Here is an 18220-nt window from a genome sequence, read left to right on the forward strand (position 1 = left end):
CAACAAGTGACCGTGGCTTGCTCTCCCAGGAGGCTGATGCTGCTATTTCCTTACCTGAAGGAGGGCACAGCCTCTGAGGAGCTGGACAGGGCATGAATGGATTTAGGAGGGGAGGCTTGGTTAGCAGGTACAAGGAAGGGAAAGATGAGTTAGACAAAGCCTAAGTTGGCAGGTGCCCCCAGGTCCTCGACAGGTGGCTTCCAAGCAGGTTAAGCATCAGGAATGTGGGTTTGCCAGTGGGGTGGACAGTTTTCTCCCTGCCAGAGGGGGTCCCTGGGCCCAAGATAGCAGCAGATTTTCTGGGGGCCGACTATGCAGCTAGGGGCAAGTGTGCTGCCTGCAGGATACAGTGATCAGTTAGGGTACTGACAAAAGGTGGATGACGGCAGCACTCTGCTTTGCTGGGCAAGGCCTCCTAGGCCTGGAGGCTCACTGGGCTTGACAGTGAGAAGAACAGGCAAGAGTGCTGGGCTGAGAGTCGAAAGACCTGGGATCCCTCTCTGCTCTGGCTCCACTGTTAACTCTGCTTCTCCAAGCTTCAGATTCCTCACGAGGAACACATGAGTAATGCCTGCCTTGCCTATAAACACTTCTTCCAAAAGGCACAGACCGGATATCAGTCAGATGGCCATTAGACAGCATTTTCGGGTCAAGACCAATATGTGGACTTGAGCCTAAGGGAGAGTTAGGCCAGGTCTGATCTGACCATGTTTCTAGGGCCTCCTCAACCCAAGGGCCTTCCTCTCTAGGTTTTTCCCTACTGGGATGGCCACGAGCTTTAACTAAGATGTGCCTCACCCTCCACACTGGGATGCGGAGGTAGCCAGGTTCCTGCTGACTCCTACCCTGAGTATGGGGGCCTCAGGGATTGTGAGGACCTGGCACCCTGCCTGCTGCCACCTTAGCCAGGCTTAGTCACTGGATTTAGACATCAGGAAACAGGCTCAAGCCCAGTTTACCACTGCAAACTTCGGGCAGTTTCCTCTCAAGTCTTCAGTGTGCTTGTCTACAGTAGGGATTCCTACCCCTCACAGGGAAGAGAGGGTTCACTGTGGATGAGGGTTCACTCACCCACAGGGGCTGGGTCTCGCTGACACTCTATCATAGCCAGAGATAGGAAGTCAAAATGGAAAACAGGGCCCCTGTCTATCCCAGACTGTAAGAGAGGGCACCTACTCTGTGCCAAGCTCTTTTCAAACATCAGTTTATTTAACCCTCATAGCAACCCTACCAAGTTGGTATCATCACCACAACGTTGCATTTGAGAAACTGAGGTTTACAGAGGAGAAGCAACATATCCAAGGTCACAATGACAGCCAGACTCCAGAGCTCGTGTGAGGAGGGAGCCCAGAGCACCCTCTTTCCTCCATCTCTGTGTAAGCAGAGTGCATGGCTAGACGAGGGTCAGGACTCACTGCCCCGTGGAGGCCTTGTTTCAGGACCAGATGCAGGGAGGACAAAACATCAGGCAGGGCCCACCGCCTTATCTCTTTCCCACAGCTTAGGGTTTCCTAGCTGGCGGACACATAGGCACCTTCCCCGAGCAGCAGCTGGTGCGTCGGCCCCTCCTTTACCAAGTCAGGTCTTGTCTGAGGCCCTGGAACACCCACAGGGTCAACAAACCAGATTTTCTTTTCAGGCTGAGAGAAGGGAAGAAGGAGAGAGAATGGGAGGGCCTGTGGTCTAGAGTCACAGACCAGGGCCCACATGTGTAGCTGACTCCTTCCAGATGGGCCACCCAGGGACCACTCCATTGCCTGCTCCATGCTCTCCTGGGATCTGTAATAGCTCAAGAGAAGTGGATGCTCTGGACTTTTACAAACTAGGGAAGTTGGTGGGAAGACAGGGAGGCAGGCTCTGGCTTGCCAAGAGGGCCTTGGCCCCATGCCAACCAAAACTGGCATAGACCAATCTACAGGGATGCCAATTAAGCCAGTTCCACGATTTCTAAAGTCACATCACTGTTATAATTGGCCACAGTAGAAAGAAGGCCCAGGAAATAGGGAAACTGAAGAAGGCAACACTGCCGTTCCAGTTATTTTTCCCTGGGCCCAGCTCAGATCCCTCACTCCCACAACAGGAAGCCAATACCCACGAGATCCCAGAGAACAGAGCTCCTCGCCTCATCTGGCCTGCAGACTGAGGCCCAGTGGGAAGCCCCAGCCTCAGGAGCCAGTCCTGACAGCACAGGGAAAAGGAAAGCCAGGGACCCGCCTCTCAGGCCATCTCTTTTGGGCCAGGAGATGTGGTATCCAACTTGATCCTTCTTTCCCTTCCTGACTGTCTCCTCTCTGCTGCCCAAGGGACATCAAACAAGTCTGCTCTTCCTATCCCAAAGTGACAGTGAGGGCAGCATCACTCCCTTGCCCTCCCCTGCCGAGAATACTTCTTTCTCCTTACCTGGTCCTTCCTGGGCTTCAGTGCCCAGCTCAACCTCCAGCCAAGCCAGAACCACTGCTACCAGCACCCCTGTCTGGCCTGTGCCACCCACAGTCACTGCTATCCAGCTGCTTTCATGCCTCTGGCTACTGCTCAACAGTAGGGGCTACGTCAGTCCCACCAGGGATCCCCTGTAGAAGTAGGCACAAAAGACAGGCAAGCTGAAGGAGTAGGAAGCTTTAGGGGCTAGGAATTGGGAATCCTGGGTTCAATTCCCAGGTCTGCTCCTAATAGATGGAAGAGGGGGAGGCTAGCCACTCTTCTCAGGCCTCAGTTTAACCAGCTGTATGACGATGGCCATCTCTAGGGTGACTTTCAGCTTTCTGAGTTGGCATGTCTACCAGTAAATCATTTAGTAAATAACTAGCACTTGGCGATTTATTCCACTGCAGACCTAAGCAGAAAAGGTGCGTCAGCTGGGTCCTAGCCCTGAAACAGATTAGTGTAATGGACTGGTAATGACAACACACTCTTGCCCTCCTGTGCCAGCCCTTGTAGCCTCCTACATCGCTGGGGGACTCAGAAGTGCTGAGCTAAGCCAGGGAAGGTGAAGGAGGCACTTTCTGTTACACCTGACACCTGATTTCCTGCTGGGGCCACGGCCATATTTATGGATGGTGAACACAATGGAAACTGCCTGACTAGGACCTCTTTTTAAAGATTTATTCATGTGAAAGGCAGAATGACAGAGACAGAAGGAGGGAGAGAGAAAGAGAGATCTTCCATCTAGTGGTTCATTCCACAAATGGCCCAACATCCAAGGCTGAGTCAGGCTGAAGCCAGGGGCCAGGGACTCCATCGAGGTCTCCTACATGGGTGGCAGGGACCTAAGTACTTGGGTTATTATTCACCATCTTTCCAGGTGCATTAGCAGGAAGCTGACCTGGAAGCAGAGCAGCTGGGAGCAGAGTCTTGAAGCAGCACTCCAATGTGGGATGCAGGTGTGGCAAGCTGCAACTTAACCTGCTGTGCCACAACACCAGCCCAAGATAGTCTCTCTAAGCCTCAACCTCCTCATGTTTAATAAATAAGGACTAAGTGGGGCAATCTCTTAGGTTCCCTTGCAGCTCGGTCTATGACTTTTTTTTTTTTTTAAGATTTTATTTATTTGAGAGGTTGAGCTACAGACAGTGAAAGGGAGAGACAGAGAGAAAGGTCTTCCTTCCGCTGGTTCACTCCCCAAATGGCCGCAATGGCCGGAGCTGAGCTGATCCAAAGCCAGGAGCCAGGAGATTCTTCCCAGTTTCCCATGTGGGTGCAGGGGCTTAAGGGCTTGGGTCATCTTCTACTGCTTTCCCAGACCACAGCAGAGAGCTGGATTGGAAGAGGAGCAGCCAGGACCCGAACTGGCACCCATATGGGATGCTGGCACTGCAGGTGGAGAATTAACCTACTGTGCCAAGGTGCCAGCTCCAGTCTATGATTTTTTGATTTACTGGTGCCAAGTACCAAACAGCCATCTGACCTACTTTCTTCCCCATTCCTTCAGCCCCTGGCAACTGCTAAGATTGACTACTTTTTTTTTTAAAGTATTTATTTGAAAGGCAAAACAACAGAGATAGAAATAGATAGATAGATAGATAGAAGATAGGCCTTCCCACCATCTACCACTAGTTCACTCCTCAAATAGCCACAAATAGTTACTGGGCCAGGACAAAGCTAGGAGCCCAGAACTCCATTCACATCTCCCATGTAGGTGGCAGGAGCCCAAGTACCTGGGCCATCCTCTGCTGCTTTCCCAGGCACACCAGTAGAGAGCTAGATCAGAAGCAGAGCAGCCAGGACTCAAACTGGCACTCCAATAGGGGATGCCAGCATTGCAAGTGGCAGCTTAACCCACTGTGCCACAATGTTGGCCCCAGATGGACTGTTTTGAGACAACCTTTGGCCCAGGGTGGCTGAAACAGACCTTTAATCTGGAGCCAGAGTCCCTTCCATCTCCACGGCAGCCATCGGCGCTAATGTTTCACTTCCCTGGGACGGCACATGGACTCCTAGCCCTCAGCCACGAGACTGGGCTCAGGGCGGTCACCCTGAAACTTCCCATAACTTCCCCTTCATGGCCTTGAGCTGGGACTTACTCTTGGCTTTTTTTTTTTGAACCACAACATAAACTAAGCAGGAAGCAGCCAAGCTTTCAGATACCAGAGATTTTAGGTTGACCAACAGGCTTAAGAAAGTGAGGTAGGGAGAAGGAGTTGGGCTGGGAATCCCACCTCCTCAGCCCCAGCCCCAGTGTTGCAGAGAAGTGGAGGGCATGAGCGAGCCACAGCCCGGGTTTGTGGTTCGGGGGTAGAGAAAGCAGATGTCTGGCTTGCAAGGCTGGGAACCAGAGCCAAAGGGAGGTGCTCCCACTGGGACCTCTCTCTGCCCACAAATACCAGAGGTACGCCCTCATTTCTCAGATATTTCGAAGGAAAAATAAAGAAAACCAACATCTTCTGGGCCACTCTGTACACCAGGCAGTGTGCTAGGCTCCTCCCCTTACCTGATCTCATGTAATCCCCCACGGGACGGTGGAAGTGTTGCTCCTCCCTTTATAGTGAGTAAACAGGCCCAGAGAGTCAGAGCTTGTTCAAGGTCGCACAGCCAGCAAGTGTGATTTCTAAATCTGGCCTTTTCCCACTATATTGCTCTGCTCTGCGCCCGCCCTGAGACCTGGTTAACTGCCTGAGAAGCATACAGTAGAAAGCCTCACACCCTAGCATTCACCAACAAACCCGAGCTCTTTCTTCCAAGACCCCGCAGCCGAAAACGAGAATTTGTTTTTCTGTTCTTATGACACCACACCTCCCTGGCCTCTGGTCCTCAGTGACTGCTCCCCAGTTCAAAAACTCACACCCCAAGTCCCCTTTGGGTTCTCACAAGTGAATCCCTCCCTGGGGCGCTGTGAGAAAGCAACAAATCAGGATGGGGAATCCTAACTAGGGGTGCTCTCTGAGGCTCCCTGTTGGACTAGACTGCTGGGGAGGGGCTGGAGGAGACAGAGCCAGTGGGAAGAAGGAAACTCCCCTTAGGGGAGTGGCCAGATTCCTCTGAGGGAGAGAGGCCTGGTGAATGAGAGGCTTTGGGGCTGGGGAAAATCCCGGAAGTGACCTTCATGGGGCTGATGTGTGGGGTGCGGTTCCTAGACAGTCAAGGCATGTCCATAGTCCTGAGAGAGGCTGCAGAGCCTTGAGGAATCTCACGGGGTCGGAGAAGGGGGGAGGAGGGGCCCCCCGCTGGAGGAGGGTCCTGGCGGGCCCCATGGGGGCCATCGGTGAGGGGCTGCCTGTGTCGGATGGGAGGCACAGCAGAGAGGGGCTAGCCCGTTCTGCGCACAGCACCGGTCTCATGTGACAAGACAGCTGGCGCGAGAGGAGGGTCTGGAGTCCATGCTTCTTAAGCAGACCCGCATACAGCCCCTGTTAGGATTGGGCTCAGGGGGTTCTGCGGGGCCAGAGTGAGGCTGTCCTGGCTGCCCAGCTTGGAGGGAAGGTGCTGCTCTAGTCCCTCGCCGGCCAGCTGGGTGCCTGGGTGCTTGCTCTAGGGGTGGGGCGTCTGGCTGTGCTCCATGAGCAAGGACCCTGCCACCTCCCTGCCTCCCACGCCCCAGGTCTGGGTTCGGGAGGAGGCGCAGGTGCCTGTGGCCTGGCACCAGGAAGGGGGAGTGTCTGCTCACCTGTTGCCAGTGACAGCGGGGGAAAGAGCCTTTGGGTGGGGGAGGTGGAGGGGAGCCCTCTCTGACCCTACAGGGATGAAGGGACTGTCTGTCCCTGCATGGGGCTGTCCACCCGGGAGCTGACCAGTGTCAGGTCACAGAGGCCTGTGTGTCCTCAGGAAGGGGTCAGTTTGTCCTGGGATGGGGTCGGAGCAGGCCTCTGGTCTCCTGGTGTGTGTGTGTGGGGGGAGGGCAGTGGGGTGGGAGGCGAGGGGGCTGTGGCCCGTGGGGGAGGGGATAGGGATGGCGACTATCTGTCTGGAAGAGGGGCAGCCATCCGTGGGCCTGTCAGGCGTGGCAAAGCCAACCCCAAGGCTAGGAGGCAGTGGAAAGTCTCGGGTGCTATCTGTCGTTCTGTCCCGCCACAGGGACAGGGCACGGTCGGTCCCTCCCGAGGGGCGGGTCAGTCCGTCTGGGGCGGGGGAGGGGAGTGGGCCTGCCTGGCCCCGGTCGGAAGTAGGGCTCCCCGTGGGGGTGGCTCGGGGGGGGGGGGGGCTGGGGCCGCGGAGGGAAGGGGGCGGTTGCCGCTGGCTGGGCGGGGGACAGGTCAGCAGGTCCTGAGGGCGGCTCGGTGCGAGTCCAGGCCCGGCCGCGCGCCTCCCGCGCCCGATCCCGACCCCCGGCCCAGGGCCCCGGCCGCACTCACGCGCCCTCCACGCCTTGAGAGCCCACGATGAAGCCGAACTTGTCGATGCGGCGCTCGGCGAAGCCGTTGGCCTCCGAGTCGGAGCCGAGAGAGCTGAGCTCGTCCGCGGCTGCGGCGTCGGGGCCCTGGGCCAGGCTCTCTCGGGTCCCGGAGAGGCTCCCCGCGGCCGCGGGCGCGCGCGGCCCATTCTCTCCGCTGCTCTTCGCCATCCCGGCCGCGCCCGCCGCCCGAGCCCCAGCGGCCACCTCAGCCACCTCAGCCGCCTCAGCCTCCCGGCCGCCGCCGACGCCGCCGACGCCCCTCCCATACGCCGCGCTCATTGGCCACCGCAAGGCTAGAGGCGGGGCTCTAGTCCCACTGGGGTGCTCCCCCCACACCCAATAGGCGCCGCGAACCCCGGGCCCCGCCCACCTCCCCCAAGCTGGCGCCAACAGGCCCGCCTGAGGGGGCGGGACAGCCGTCACTCCGAGCCCTCCCCACTCGGCTGCCAATCACAAGAACTCACCTGGACCAGCTCCTATGGCTTTTCCGGGTTGGCCCCGGCCGTGCCTGTCACCTGCAGCGGCGCTCCAAGTGGCCCAGAGCTTCTGCGGGGATTTCACGTCTGCCTCCCGAGTCCCTCCCCTCATGAGACCCCAGAGACATGGATGGAGATTGCTTTACCCCTTCAACCTGTAAGGAACTCTGAGGAGATCCGAACGGGTTCAGGGACGCACCAGGGCGCCAGAAAGGCTGTTAGAAGTTTTCCTCACTGTTACTGGGGCTTTAAATGAACTCGTGGAAGGCCTATTTTTTAAATATTTTATTTTTATTTATTTGAGAGGTAGAGTTACAGAGAGAGAGGGAGAGGCAGAGAGAAAGGTCTTCCATCATCTGGTTCACTCCCCAAATGGCCGCAACGGCTGGAGCTGAGCTGATCCGAAGCCAGGAGCCAGGAGCTTCTTCTGGGTCTCCCACACGGGTGCAAGGGCCCAAGGACCTGGGCCATCTTCTACTGCTTTCCCAGGCCACAACAGAGAACTGGATCAGAAGTGGAGCGGCCGGGACTCGAACCGGCGCCCATGTGGGATGCCAGCACTGCAGGCAGCGGCTTTACCCGCCTCATTATTAATAAGGACCAGGTCCGGAGTGGTGATGCAGGGGGTTGAGCTGCCTCACATGTTGATTCCCTGCTATCCACTTTGGAACAAGCTCCCTAACTCGCCTGGAAGGCAGTAGATGATGGCCAGGTCCTTGGGTCCCTGCCACCCACGTGGGAGACCCAGATGGAGTTCCTGGCTCCTGGCTTCAGCCTGGTCCAGTCCCTGCTGTTGCAGACACTTGGAGAGTGAACCAGCGGATGGAAGATCTTTCTTTCTCTGCCACTCTGCCTCTCCCTGTCTCTTAAATATTTTTAAAAGAGAGTAAGAGGGGGGAGGGGGCAGCGCTGTAGCATAGTGGGTCAAGCCTCCACTGGCCACACCAGAATGCCATGTGGATACTGGTTCTAGTCCTGGCTGCTCCTTTTCCACTCTAGCTCTCTGCTATGACCTGGGAAAGCAGTGGAAGATGGCCCAAGCCATTGGGCCCTTGCATCCACATGAGGGACCTAGAAGAAGCTCCTGACTCCTGGCTTCTGATCTGCCCAGCTCTGGCCGTTGCAGCCATTTGGGGAGTGAACCAGGAAATGGAAGACCGTTCTTTCTGTCTCTCCCTCTGTAACTCTAGTCTTTAACTTAAAAAAAAAAAAAAAAAAAAAAAGGCATAAGGACCAACCTTCACTGTGCCCTCCCACACTGCCCTAAGTTCTGCTTTCTCTTGTAATCTTTTTGACCCCACAGCTTTACTGAGATATAATGAACATACCATAAACTCGGGTTTCAAGTGTACAATTCAGTGGTTTTCCGTGTGTCACAGAGCTGTGCAGTCACAGCCGACTCACGTTGGAGCATTTCATCACCCAGCCGTCAGTCCCCAGTCCCCCTTGCCCAGTCCCAGGGAGGTCACTTTTCTGTCACCATAATTTGTCTTTTCTGGACAGTTCATACACTATGTGGCCTCCTGTGGCCAGCTCCTTTAGTTTTCCAAGGTTCACCCACACTGTAGCACATATGAGCGCTTCCCCTTCCTTATGCTAGATAATAGCCCATCACAGGGACACGCTGTGCACCCATCAGCAGTGATGGCCGTTTGCGTGTTTCCATGTGGGGGCTGGCATGAACAACGCTGTTTGAACACTCAGGTACAAGCATCTGTGTGCACACACGTTTCCATCGTTTCTCTTGGGAAGATTCTTGGGAGTGGAACGTCTGGGTCATATGGTTCTGTTTAACTTTCTGAAGAACTGGCAAGTTGTTTTCCAAACTGGTTGCATCATCTCCTGTGTTCTTTCAGCGATGAGGTCTATGCTACTATTAGGCCTGTGTCACAGTTAAGGATTTCAATGCAGCTTACACTGGGAGGGCCAATTTTACCTACGAGGACTTAGCCCCATGGCGTCCTAGTTCTAACCCGAGGGACTGTCAACTCTTGGAGCTATAACGATGGCTTCTCTGTGTAGCCCTTCATGGCCACAAGTCCCCTAGACCTATGGAAGAGACAGGCTCGGAGAGGGGAGAGGACCAATCAGGACTGAGCTGTAAGGCCTGGGAGAGGCTAAGAGCTCCGGGCCAAGCCTCGTGGGGGTCTTCAGCCTTGAGTGACTTCACCAGCTGTTTCTTTGATGGCACGTGGCTCAGACATTCTTGAAGACTTTGCTGTGCAATCTTCACATTCCATGGGTTTCTGGTTTTCCATAAACAGGGCCACAGCAGACATGGGAGTGGGCACAGACTATTTTGGTCTTAAACCCTCAGTCTGGGAAGATGTTCCTCCTTTCTAGTGGCTCCAGAGTGGTGGGCTTGAACTCCCAGCTCCTGGGAAGGGCAGAGTGGGCCTCCCATTGGGGGGTGGGCCTATCCCAGGGAAGGGAGAGAGAAGCCAGGCACACCTACAGCAGATGTGAAGCCCTGAGCACGGCGAAGTATCCACAACCCTCTGACTTCCTAATTCTTGTCTAGGGTCACATCCCAGACGCGTCTGTAGCTCTGTGAGGGAGCAGGCACACGGATGTTCACACTGGGAGTAACTGAGGTGGGGACGGGGGGCACCTGGGAAGCCCCTTGGCTGGGGCCGGTGTTGTGGAGCAGAGGGTTAAGCGGCCACTGGCAACCACAGCTTCCCATGTAGGAGCACCAGTTCGAGTCTCGGCTGCTCCACTTCCGATCTAGCTCCCTAACGCGCCTGGGAAAGCAGCAGCAGATGGCCCAGGGCTTGGGCCCCTGCGACCCATGTTGGACACCCGGATGGAGTTCTGGGCTCCTGGTTTCAGCCTGGTCCAGCCCAGCCGTTTCAGCCATCTGGGAGGTGAACCAGAGAATGCAAGATCTCTTTCTCTCTCTGCCTTTCAAGTGAAATAAATCTTTACCGCAGCAGCCCCTGGGTGTTCATCTCTGGGAGACTGGGTAGATGTTACTCCAATTAAGGCCTTTAAACCCCAGCTTCTAATTTTGTTACATCAGACCACCCAGGATGCAGACTGCTGCTTTGTGACCTTGAAGTAATCACTTCTCCAAGTCTCTTCATCTGTAAAACAGAAACACTGAGTTGCTCAGAGCTAAGCATCTGCCACGCCGCCGCGAGATGCTGGCAATGGTGGCTCCAAAGCACTTGCCAATTCATTGTCTTCTTCTTTTTTTTTTTTTTTATTTATTTGAAGGCAGAGAGGCAGAGGGAAGGAGGGAGGGAGGGGAGAGGGAGAAGGGGAGGGAGACAGGTCTTCCATCCTCTGGTTCACTCCCCAGATGGCCACAACAGCCAGAGCTGCGCTGATCTGAAGCCAAGAGCCAGGAGCTTCTTCCAGGTCTCCTAGGCAGGTTCTATCTTCCACTGCTTTCCCAGGCCATAGCAGAGAGCTGGATTGGAAGTGGAACAGCTGGGTCTAGAACCAGTGTCCATATAGGATGCTGGCCCTGCAGGCAACGGCTTTACAAGCTAAGCCACAGCGCCGGCCCCTTGAGTGTTTCTCACCACAGCGTGTGGCTGCAGCAGGGGATCACCCGCACACAGCCTGGGAGTCTTAACTTCACGACTGGGCCCCTCAATAACTGGATGTTGGAGGTGGGATGTGGTGAAATGGCTAAGACACCACTAGGGATGCCCGCACCCCATACTGAGAGTGCCTGGGAGATAACAGGTGACGCTGGCTACCTGCCACCCACATGGAAAACCTGGATTGAGTCGTCAGCTTCCTGGCAGTTGGGGAGTAACCCAGCAGGTGGGAAGTTTCTGTCTCTCATTTATTAAAAATGCTTTTAAATAAAAAAAATAGGGGTGGGCATTGTGGTGTAGCAAGTTAAACCACCGCCTGCAGCAGCCACAATCCGTAATTTTGTAGTGCCGGTTTGAGTCCTGGCTGCTTTGCTTCCCGCCAGCTTCCTGCTAATGCATTCATCGTAGGCAGATCTTTGTGCTTCATTGTAGATGACGGCTCAAATGCTTGGGCCCCTGCCCCCGTGTGTGAGACCTATATGGAGTTCCAAGCTCCGGCCTGGCCCAGCCCTGGCTGTTGTGGCCATTTGGGAGTGAACCAGTGACCAGAGATTTCTCTGTGTTTCTCTTTCTCTCACCCCGCCTTTCAAGTAGATGAATAAATATGTATTTTATTTTATTTTTTGACAGGTAGAGTTAGTGAGAGGGAGAGAGACAGAGAGAAAGGTCTTCCTTTTTTTTTGTTGGTTCACCCCCCAAATGGCTGCTATGGCTGGTGCACTGTGCCGATCTGAAGCCAGGAGCTTCTTCCTGTTCTCCCATGCAGGTACAGGGCCCAAGCACTTGGGCCATCCTCCACTGCACTCCCGGGACACAGCAGAGAGCTGGACTGGAAGAGGGGCAACCGGGACAGAATCCAGCGCCCCAACCAGGACTAGAACCCGGTGTGCCGGCGCTGCAGATGGAGGATTAGCCTAGTGAGCCATGGCGCCGGCCAAGATGAATAAATATTTAAACTAAATAATAACTGGGTGTTCAGAGAGAGAGAGAGATCATCCATCTACTAGTCATTCCCCAAATGGCTGCAAGGGCTGGAGCTGGGCCAGGACAATCCAGGAACCTGGACCACCATCCGGGTCACCCACCTGGGTGGCAGGGGCCCATGCACTTGGACCGTCCTCTGCTGCTTTCCCAGGTGCATCAGTAGGGAGCTGGACAGAAGTGCAGCAGCTGGGATTTGAAACTGCCCACGTGGGGTGCCAGCATTGCAATAAGCAGCTTCGCTTTTCAGAACACCACTTTCTTCCTTTTAAGTTACTTAGTGTGGTTGCTGTTGTGGCAGAGAGAGCTGAGCTGCTGCCTGTGACGCCAGCATTTCGAGTCCCCAGCTGCTTCCCTTCTGATCCGGTTTCCTGCTAGTGCTCCTGGGAAAGCAGCAGCAGACGGCCCAAGTGCTTGGACCCCTGCACCCACATGGGAGACCCAGAAGATCCTGGCTTTGGCTTGGTCCAGCCCCAGCCTCTGCAGCCATCTAGGGTGTGACCCAGCAGATGGAAGGTCTCTCTCTGTCTCCATCTCTCTCTGTAGCTCTGCCTTCCAAATAAATAAATAAATCTTAAAAAAAAAAAAAAAAGTTATTTGAAAGGCAGAGTGACAGAGACATAGATAGAGACAAAGATAGGGACAGAGAGGTCTTCCATCTGCCAGTTCACTCCCCAAATGGCCACAACAGCTGGGTCTAGGCCAGCCTACAGCCAGGAGTCAGGAACTCCCACCTGGTTGCCCAACCTGGGTGGGAGGGGCCCAAGCACTTAAACATCATCTGCTGCTTTTCAGGAGCATTAGTAGGAAGCGGGATTGGACTTGAACCCGCACTCCGATGTGGGAAGGCTGTGTTGCAAGTGACAGCTTAACTCACCGCACCACAACACTGGCCCCATCATGGAGAATCTTTTGGCCCAAGGAACGGAAAACACGACTCGAATAGGCTTAAACCAAAACTGCATTTAGTGGGTCCCGTGGCCTAAAACTTCAGCAGCAGTTTCATCCAGAGGTTTTTAACTACTTGCGCCTGGACCTCATTTTTCTTTTTCCTTTTCTCTGTCCTCCCTCCTACTGTTCCATCTACTAGCTAGTCCCCCTCGTGGCGGCAGCTCCTGGCCTCACGTCATTCCTTGTAGATGCACGCAGTCTTTTTGAAGCTCTGTTCAGTGGAGAGGAGCTTGCATTTGGAGCTGTCACTCACCTGTCCTGATCTAATCCCCACAGCTCAGGGAGAGGGAGCACTGACAAGGTGAACTGAACTCAGCTCAAGGCAACAGCAGTAGCTTGTCTGTAATGACAGAACAAGGATCAGGAGCGTCCCCTCATCCTACTTCATGACCTGCACAGCCCCGTGTATCTTGCTTGCATGATTTAAAAAAAATGCAGAATGGTTAAGTGCATACCCTGATTGTCTAAGATCTTACTTTTATGAGTATCTTTACAAAGCAGACTGTGAAAACCTTCTAGGCCAGTTATGTGTACTGATATAGATACCCTTTTAAATAACAGATTTATTTATTTATTTTAAAGGCAGAATGACATAAAGAGACAGAGCTCTTCCAATCACTAGTTCACTCCCCCAATGGCCACAACAGCTGGGACTGGGTCGGGCTGAAGCCAGGAGCCAGCAACTCTATCTGGTCTTCCATACGGATGGCGAGAACTCAACTATCTGAGCCATCCCCTGGGAAGCAGGATTGGAAATGGAGCACCCAGCACTCAGACAAGCACTCTGATACGGGATGCAGGCATCCTAAGCAGCAGCTTAACCCACTGTGCCACAATGCTGGCCTTCATATATACCCTTAAATATGAGCTATATTATACTTACTTTCCCAGGGTTTTTAAAATTTTTATTTTTCTTAAGATTTATTTGAGGCTGGCGCTGCAGCTCACTAGGCTAATCCTCTGCCTGCGGCACCGGCACCCCAGGTTCTAGTCCCAGTTGGGGCGCCAGATTCTGTCCCGGTTGCTCCTCTTCCAGGCCAGCTCTCTGCCGTGGCCTGGGAGTGCAGTGGAGGATGGCCCAAGTGCTTGGGCCCTGCACCCCATGGGAGACCAGGAGAAGCACCTGGATCCTGGCTTCGGATCGGCGCAGCGCGCTGGCCGCAACACACTGGCCGTAGCAGCCACTTGGGAGGTGAACCAAGGGAAAAAGGAAGACCTTTTGCTCTCTCTCTCTCTCCCTCACTAACTCTACCTGTCAAAAAAAAAAAAAAAAAAAAAAAAAGATTTATTTGAAAGTCAGAGTTACAGAGAGGAGAGGAAAGACACAAAGAACAAAGAGAAAGACAAAGAGATCTATCAATTTTCCATCCATTGGTTCACTCCCAAATGGCCACAATGGCCAGGGCTAGGCCAAGCCAAAGCCAGGAGCCAGAAGTTTCATCTGGGTCTCTCATGTGGATGCAGGGCCCCAAACACTTGGGCCATCTTCTGCCACCTTCCCAGGCACATCAGCTGGGAGCTGTATGGGAAGTAGAGCAGCCAGGACTTCAACCAGCGCCCATATGGGATGCCAGTGCTGCTTAATGCACTGTATCACACGGCTGATCCTGCTTTTCTGAATTTTTAATTAGAGGGATAAATGAAATGAGGGTACTTCAAAGAAAAGTTCATGGAAAATGAAATGCAAGGACAAAATCATTTTGCTGTAAATTTTGAATCTGGGGCCAGCACTATGGCATAGAGGGTAAAGCCACCTCCTGCAGTGCCGGCACCGATGTGGGCACCAGTTCGAGTCCCGGCTGCTCCACTTTCAATCAGTTCCCTGCTAATGCACCTGGGCAAGCAGCGAGGACAGCCAAAGTGCTTGGGCTCCTGCACCCACGTGGGAAACCCAGAAGCTCCTGGCACCTGACTTCGGATCAGCCCAGCTCCGGCCATTGCAGCCATCTGGGGAGTGAATCAGCTGATGGAAGACCTCTGCCTCTCTGTAACTCTTTCAGATAAATCAATAAATCTTAAAAAAAAAATTTTTTTTAAATCTATGTCTAGTTTTTTGGTAATACATATTCCCCTTCAGTTCTTGGCAACCCTTTTATTATGACTGCTGTTCCACTCAAGTATATGCCTGACACAACCACTCTGTGTATTCTTTAATGCCAAGCATGATTTTAAGACAAAGTCCAGTTGTTAGTGGCCTCTGTTGGGCTGTAAGTACTTGTCTCAAGCAGCAAGAACTGGAAGTGAAATTCCTTAACGACTATGCATCCCGGAACCCTCTGCACTCAACGCCATTCAATCCTGAGGTCAAGTCTGCCTTTCAGCCATTGCCAGCATTCCCAACAGGAACATTTCCGATTTCATTCTGGTCTGGCAGGGCAGTGTGGTCGCCAGCAGATGAGGGGCTCAGGCTTTCTGAAGGGCTTGCCACCCACGTGACCTGGAGCAGGCCACTCATTTTAAAACTGGGTCAGGCCTGGGTGTTTGGCACAGTGGTTAAGCGGCCACTCGGGATACTCACGAGCCACGACAGAGTGCCTGGGGTTGAGTCCCGACACCGCTCTGACTCCAGCTTCCTGCTGATGCACATCCTTAGGAGAGGCAGGTGATGACTCAAGCAACTGCGTCCCTGCCCCCAGGTGAGACCCGGATTGAGTTCATAGCTCCTGTCTGCGCCTGGCCAGTCCTGGGTGTTGTGGACATTTGGGGAATGAAGAGATCTCTGCCCCACAACTTTTTCCTTTTTAAAAAAGAATTCCATCTGGGTCTCCCATGTGGGTGGCAGGTGTGCTTTCCTAGGCATGGTAGCTGCACTGGAAGTAGAGCAGCCAGGATGCGAACTGGCCCTTATATGGGATGCCACTGTTGCAAACGCTGGCTTAACCTCTGTGTTCCATCACAGGCCCCTCTGTCTTTCAGTTCACACACACACACACACACACACACACACACACACACAGCAGATCATCCTCAGGAGGCTGCAGCAAGAATCAGCCAAGTTGAGCAAACAGCTCTGAACACAGCAAGGCGCTCCTTACAGGCAGTGCGGTACCGGGCTGCATGCTGAGCCACTGGTGGTCACAAGCACTCATGGTCAGTGGGCCTCCTATGACTGAGTGAGCCAGGACAGATGTTCATTCAGGAGTTCCGGGAAACTGGGCATGCTCGCCAGAGGGCGGCTCAAAGGGCCCATTCACTCACATTCCGCCCAGCAGCATTCCTGGCCTGCGGTCACAGACTGGGCCCAGGAGGCCCCATGGGGTCTGCCAGTCTGCAGATTTGAGTGCCCTGAGAACGGACTCCCAGAGAACAGGGCTTGGAGTACCTCCTGACCCCCTTCCCTCTTAGAACCAGACCCAGGTGGTGCTCAGGGAGTTTCTTGGTGTTAGCCATGGAGAAGCAAGCAGCAGTGGACTGATTTAGGTACCCAAACCATGAAGCCTACTCAGGAAGCCATTCTGGCTCTGGCCCCAGGGCAAACTTCTAGCAACCAGACTGGACCCAAGTGTTAGCAAGGGTGAGGAGTGACATCAGAGAGGGTGAGAAATGACATCTCATCAACAAAGTCAACAGTGTAAGGATCCAGCCATTTATAAAGGAGCCACACGACCCGCACTGCAGAGGCTGCCTGAGCCCTGGGTTTTGGAGTTGGAAGCTTTGAGCCTGGTTGAGGGTGCTCTGAGATGACTTGTTGGTGCAGCCAGGAGGGGGAAAGCAAATGCAAGGCACTGGGGGCTCAGCAGTTACACAAGTGTGAGATGAAGCCAGAAATGAGCTTTATTCTCAAAACCAGGGGAGTAATCAGGGCCAGTGCCATGGTGCAGCAGGTAAAACCACCATCCGCAGTGCCGGCATCCCATATGGGCACTGGTTCAAGTCCTGGCTGCTCCACTTCTGATCCAGCTCTCTGCTGTGGCCTGGGAAAGCAGTAGATGGCCCAATTGCTTGGGCCCTTGCACCCATGTGGGAGACCCGGAGGAAGCTCCCGGTTTCAGACTGGCCCAGCTCCAGCTGTTGAAGCCATTTGGGGAGTGAACCAGTGGGTGGAAGACCTCTTCTCTCCTTCTCTGCCTCTGTCTCTCTGTAACTCTGCCTTTCAAATAAATAAATACATCTTTAAAAAAACAACAGGAGAGTTATCAACAGGCTCTGGACAGCCACAGCAGTGCCTCCCTCCCTGTGATGGCTTGACTCCAAAATAAGAGCCTGTGTCTGGCCCAACGTGCTAAGGAGCTGGTAACGAATGCTTTACACACGTTCTCGTCATCTCTGTACTGTGTGACTGTAGGGATGCGACTCACCCTCTCTGTGCCTCAGTAAATGCGTGTGTTAGAGGAGGACTCACACAAGGGTTATGAGAGTTAAATTATTAAAGGACTTTAAAACAGAATAACAGGGCCAGTGCTGTGGTGTAGGGGGTAAAGCTGCCGCCCGCAGTCCTGGCATCCCATACAGGTGCTGGTTCAAGTCCTGGCTGTTCCACTTCCGATCCAGCTCTCTGCTATGGCCTGGGAAAGCAGTAGAAGATGGCCCAAGTTCTTGGGCCCCTGTACCCACGTGGGAGACCCGGAAGAAGCTCCTGACTCCTGGCTTCGGATCGGCACAGCTCCGGCTGTTGCTGTCATTTGGGGAGTGAACCAATGGATGGAAGACCTCTCTCTCCTCTCTCTCTGCCTTTGCCTCTCCTCAACTGTCTTTCAAATAAATAAATAAATCTTGAAAGAAAAAAACCAGTATGGAATAAATGAAATTTTATAATTCCTACAGCAGTACATATCTTGGCACAATTAAAAATTTACTAAATAAATATACACGGTGCAGAGTTAAGCTGCTGCTTGTGACACCAGCATCGCATATATCAGAGCACCAGTTCAAGTCTCGGCCACTCTGCTTCCAATCCAGCTTCCTGCTAATGAGCCTGGGAAGGCACCAGATGATGACTCAAATTGGGCCCCTGCCAACCATGTGGAAGAACTGGATGGAGTTCCTAGCTCCTGGCTTCAGTCTGGCCCAGACATGGCTGTTGTGGCCATTTTGGGGAGTGAACTAGCCAATGAAAGATTTCTTTCTCTCCCTGTTGCCCTGACTTCTGAATAAATAAATACATTTTAAAGAAATCTCTCCATATCCCTGTGCTCTCACCAGGCAAGGCACTTACCCAGGGTCACAGAATCAGTCAGGTGATGGGTGACCCTGGCCTGTATGTGTCACTGCTCCCCATGGACCAAGAGCCACATCACCATCCTTGTTCTGTGGGCCATGGCATGCCGAAGGCATCCTGTGTGAATCGGTTAAGCACACTGGGCTACACCTTTGTAGGACTCCAGTGTTTTCCAAGGACAACACAATAAAACACTTCTGAAAAGCATAAGGAGATTCTATTACACGAAAGATATGATGGTGGTAAGTTATAAACCCTAGGAATCCTTAGAGCAGAG

At 53.6% G+C, this 18220-nt stretch overlaps 1 protein-coding gene across 1 annotated transcript in view; it reads right to left on the reverse strand.

The window, feature by feature from the left end:
- The window catches only part of TBC1D10A (TBC1 domain family member 10A), a 30886-nt gene extending 23803 nt beyond the window's left edge, over nt 1-7083 (reverse strand). Inside the window, exon 1 of the mRNA XM_008274706.5 lies at nt 6786-7083. Within this exon, the coding sequence (XP_008272928.3) occupies nt 6786-6994 (209 nt within the window). The 5' untranslated portion in view covers nt 6995-7083. The remainder of the gene's footprint in view (nt 1-6785) is intronic.
- Between the last annotated feature and the right edge of the window lie 11137 nt (nt 7084-18220).

This window comes from Oryctolagus cuniculus, chromosome 21 (genome assembly GCF_051225735.1).
Source record: "Oryctolagus cuniculus isolate XC-2025 breed Fujian yellow rabbit chromosome 21, ASM5122573v1, whole genome shotgun sequence".
NCBI classification, from domain to species: Eukaryota; Metazoa; Chordata; class Mammalia; order Lagomorpha; family Leporidae; genus Oryctolagus; species Oryctolagus cuniculus.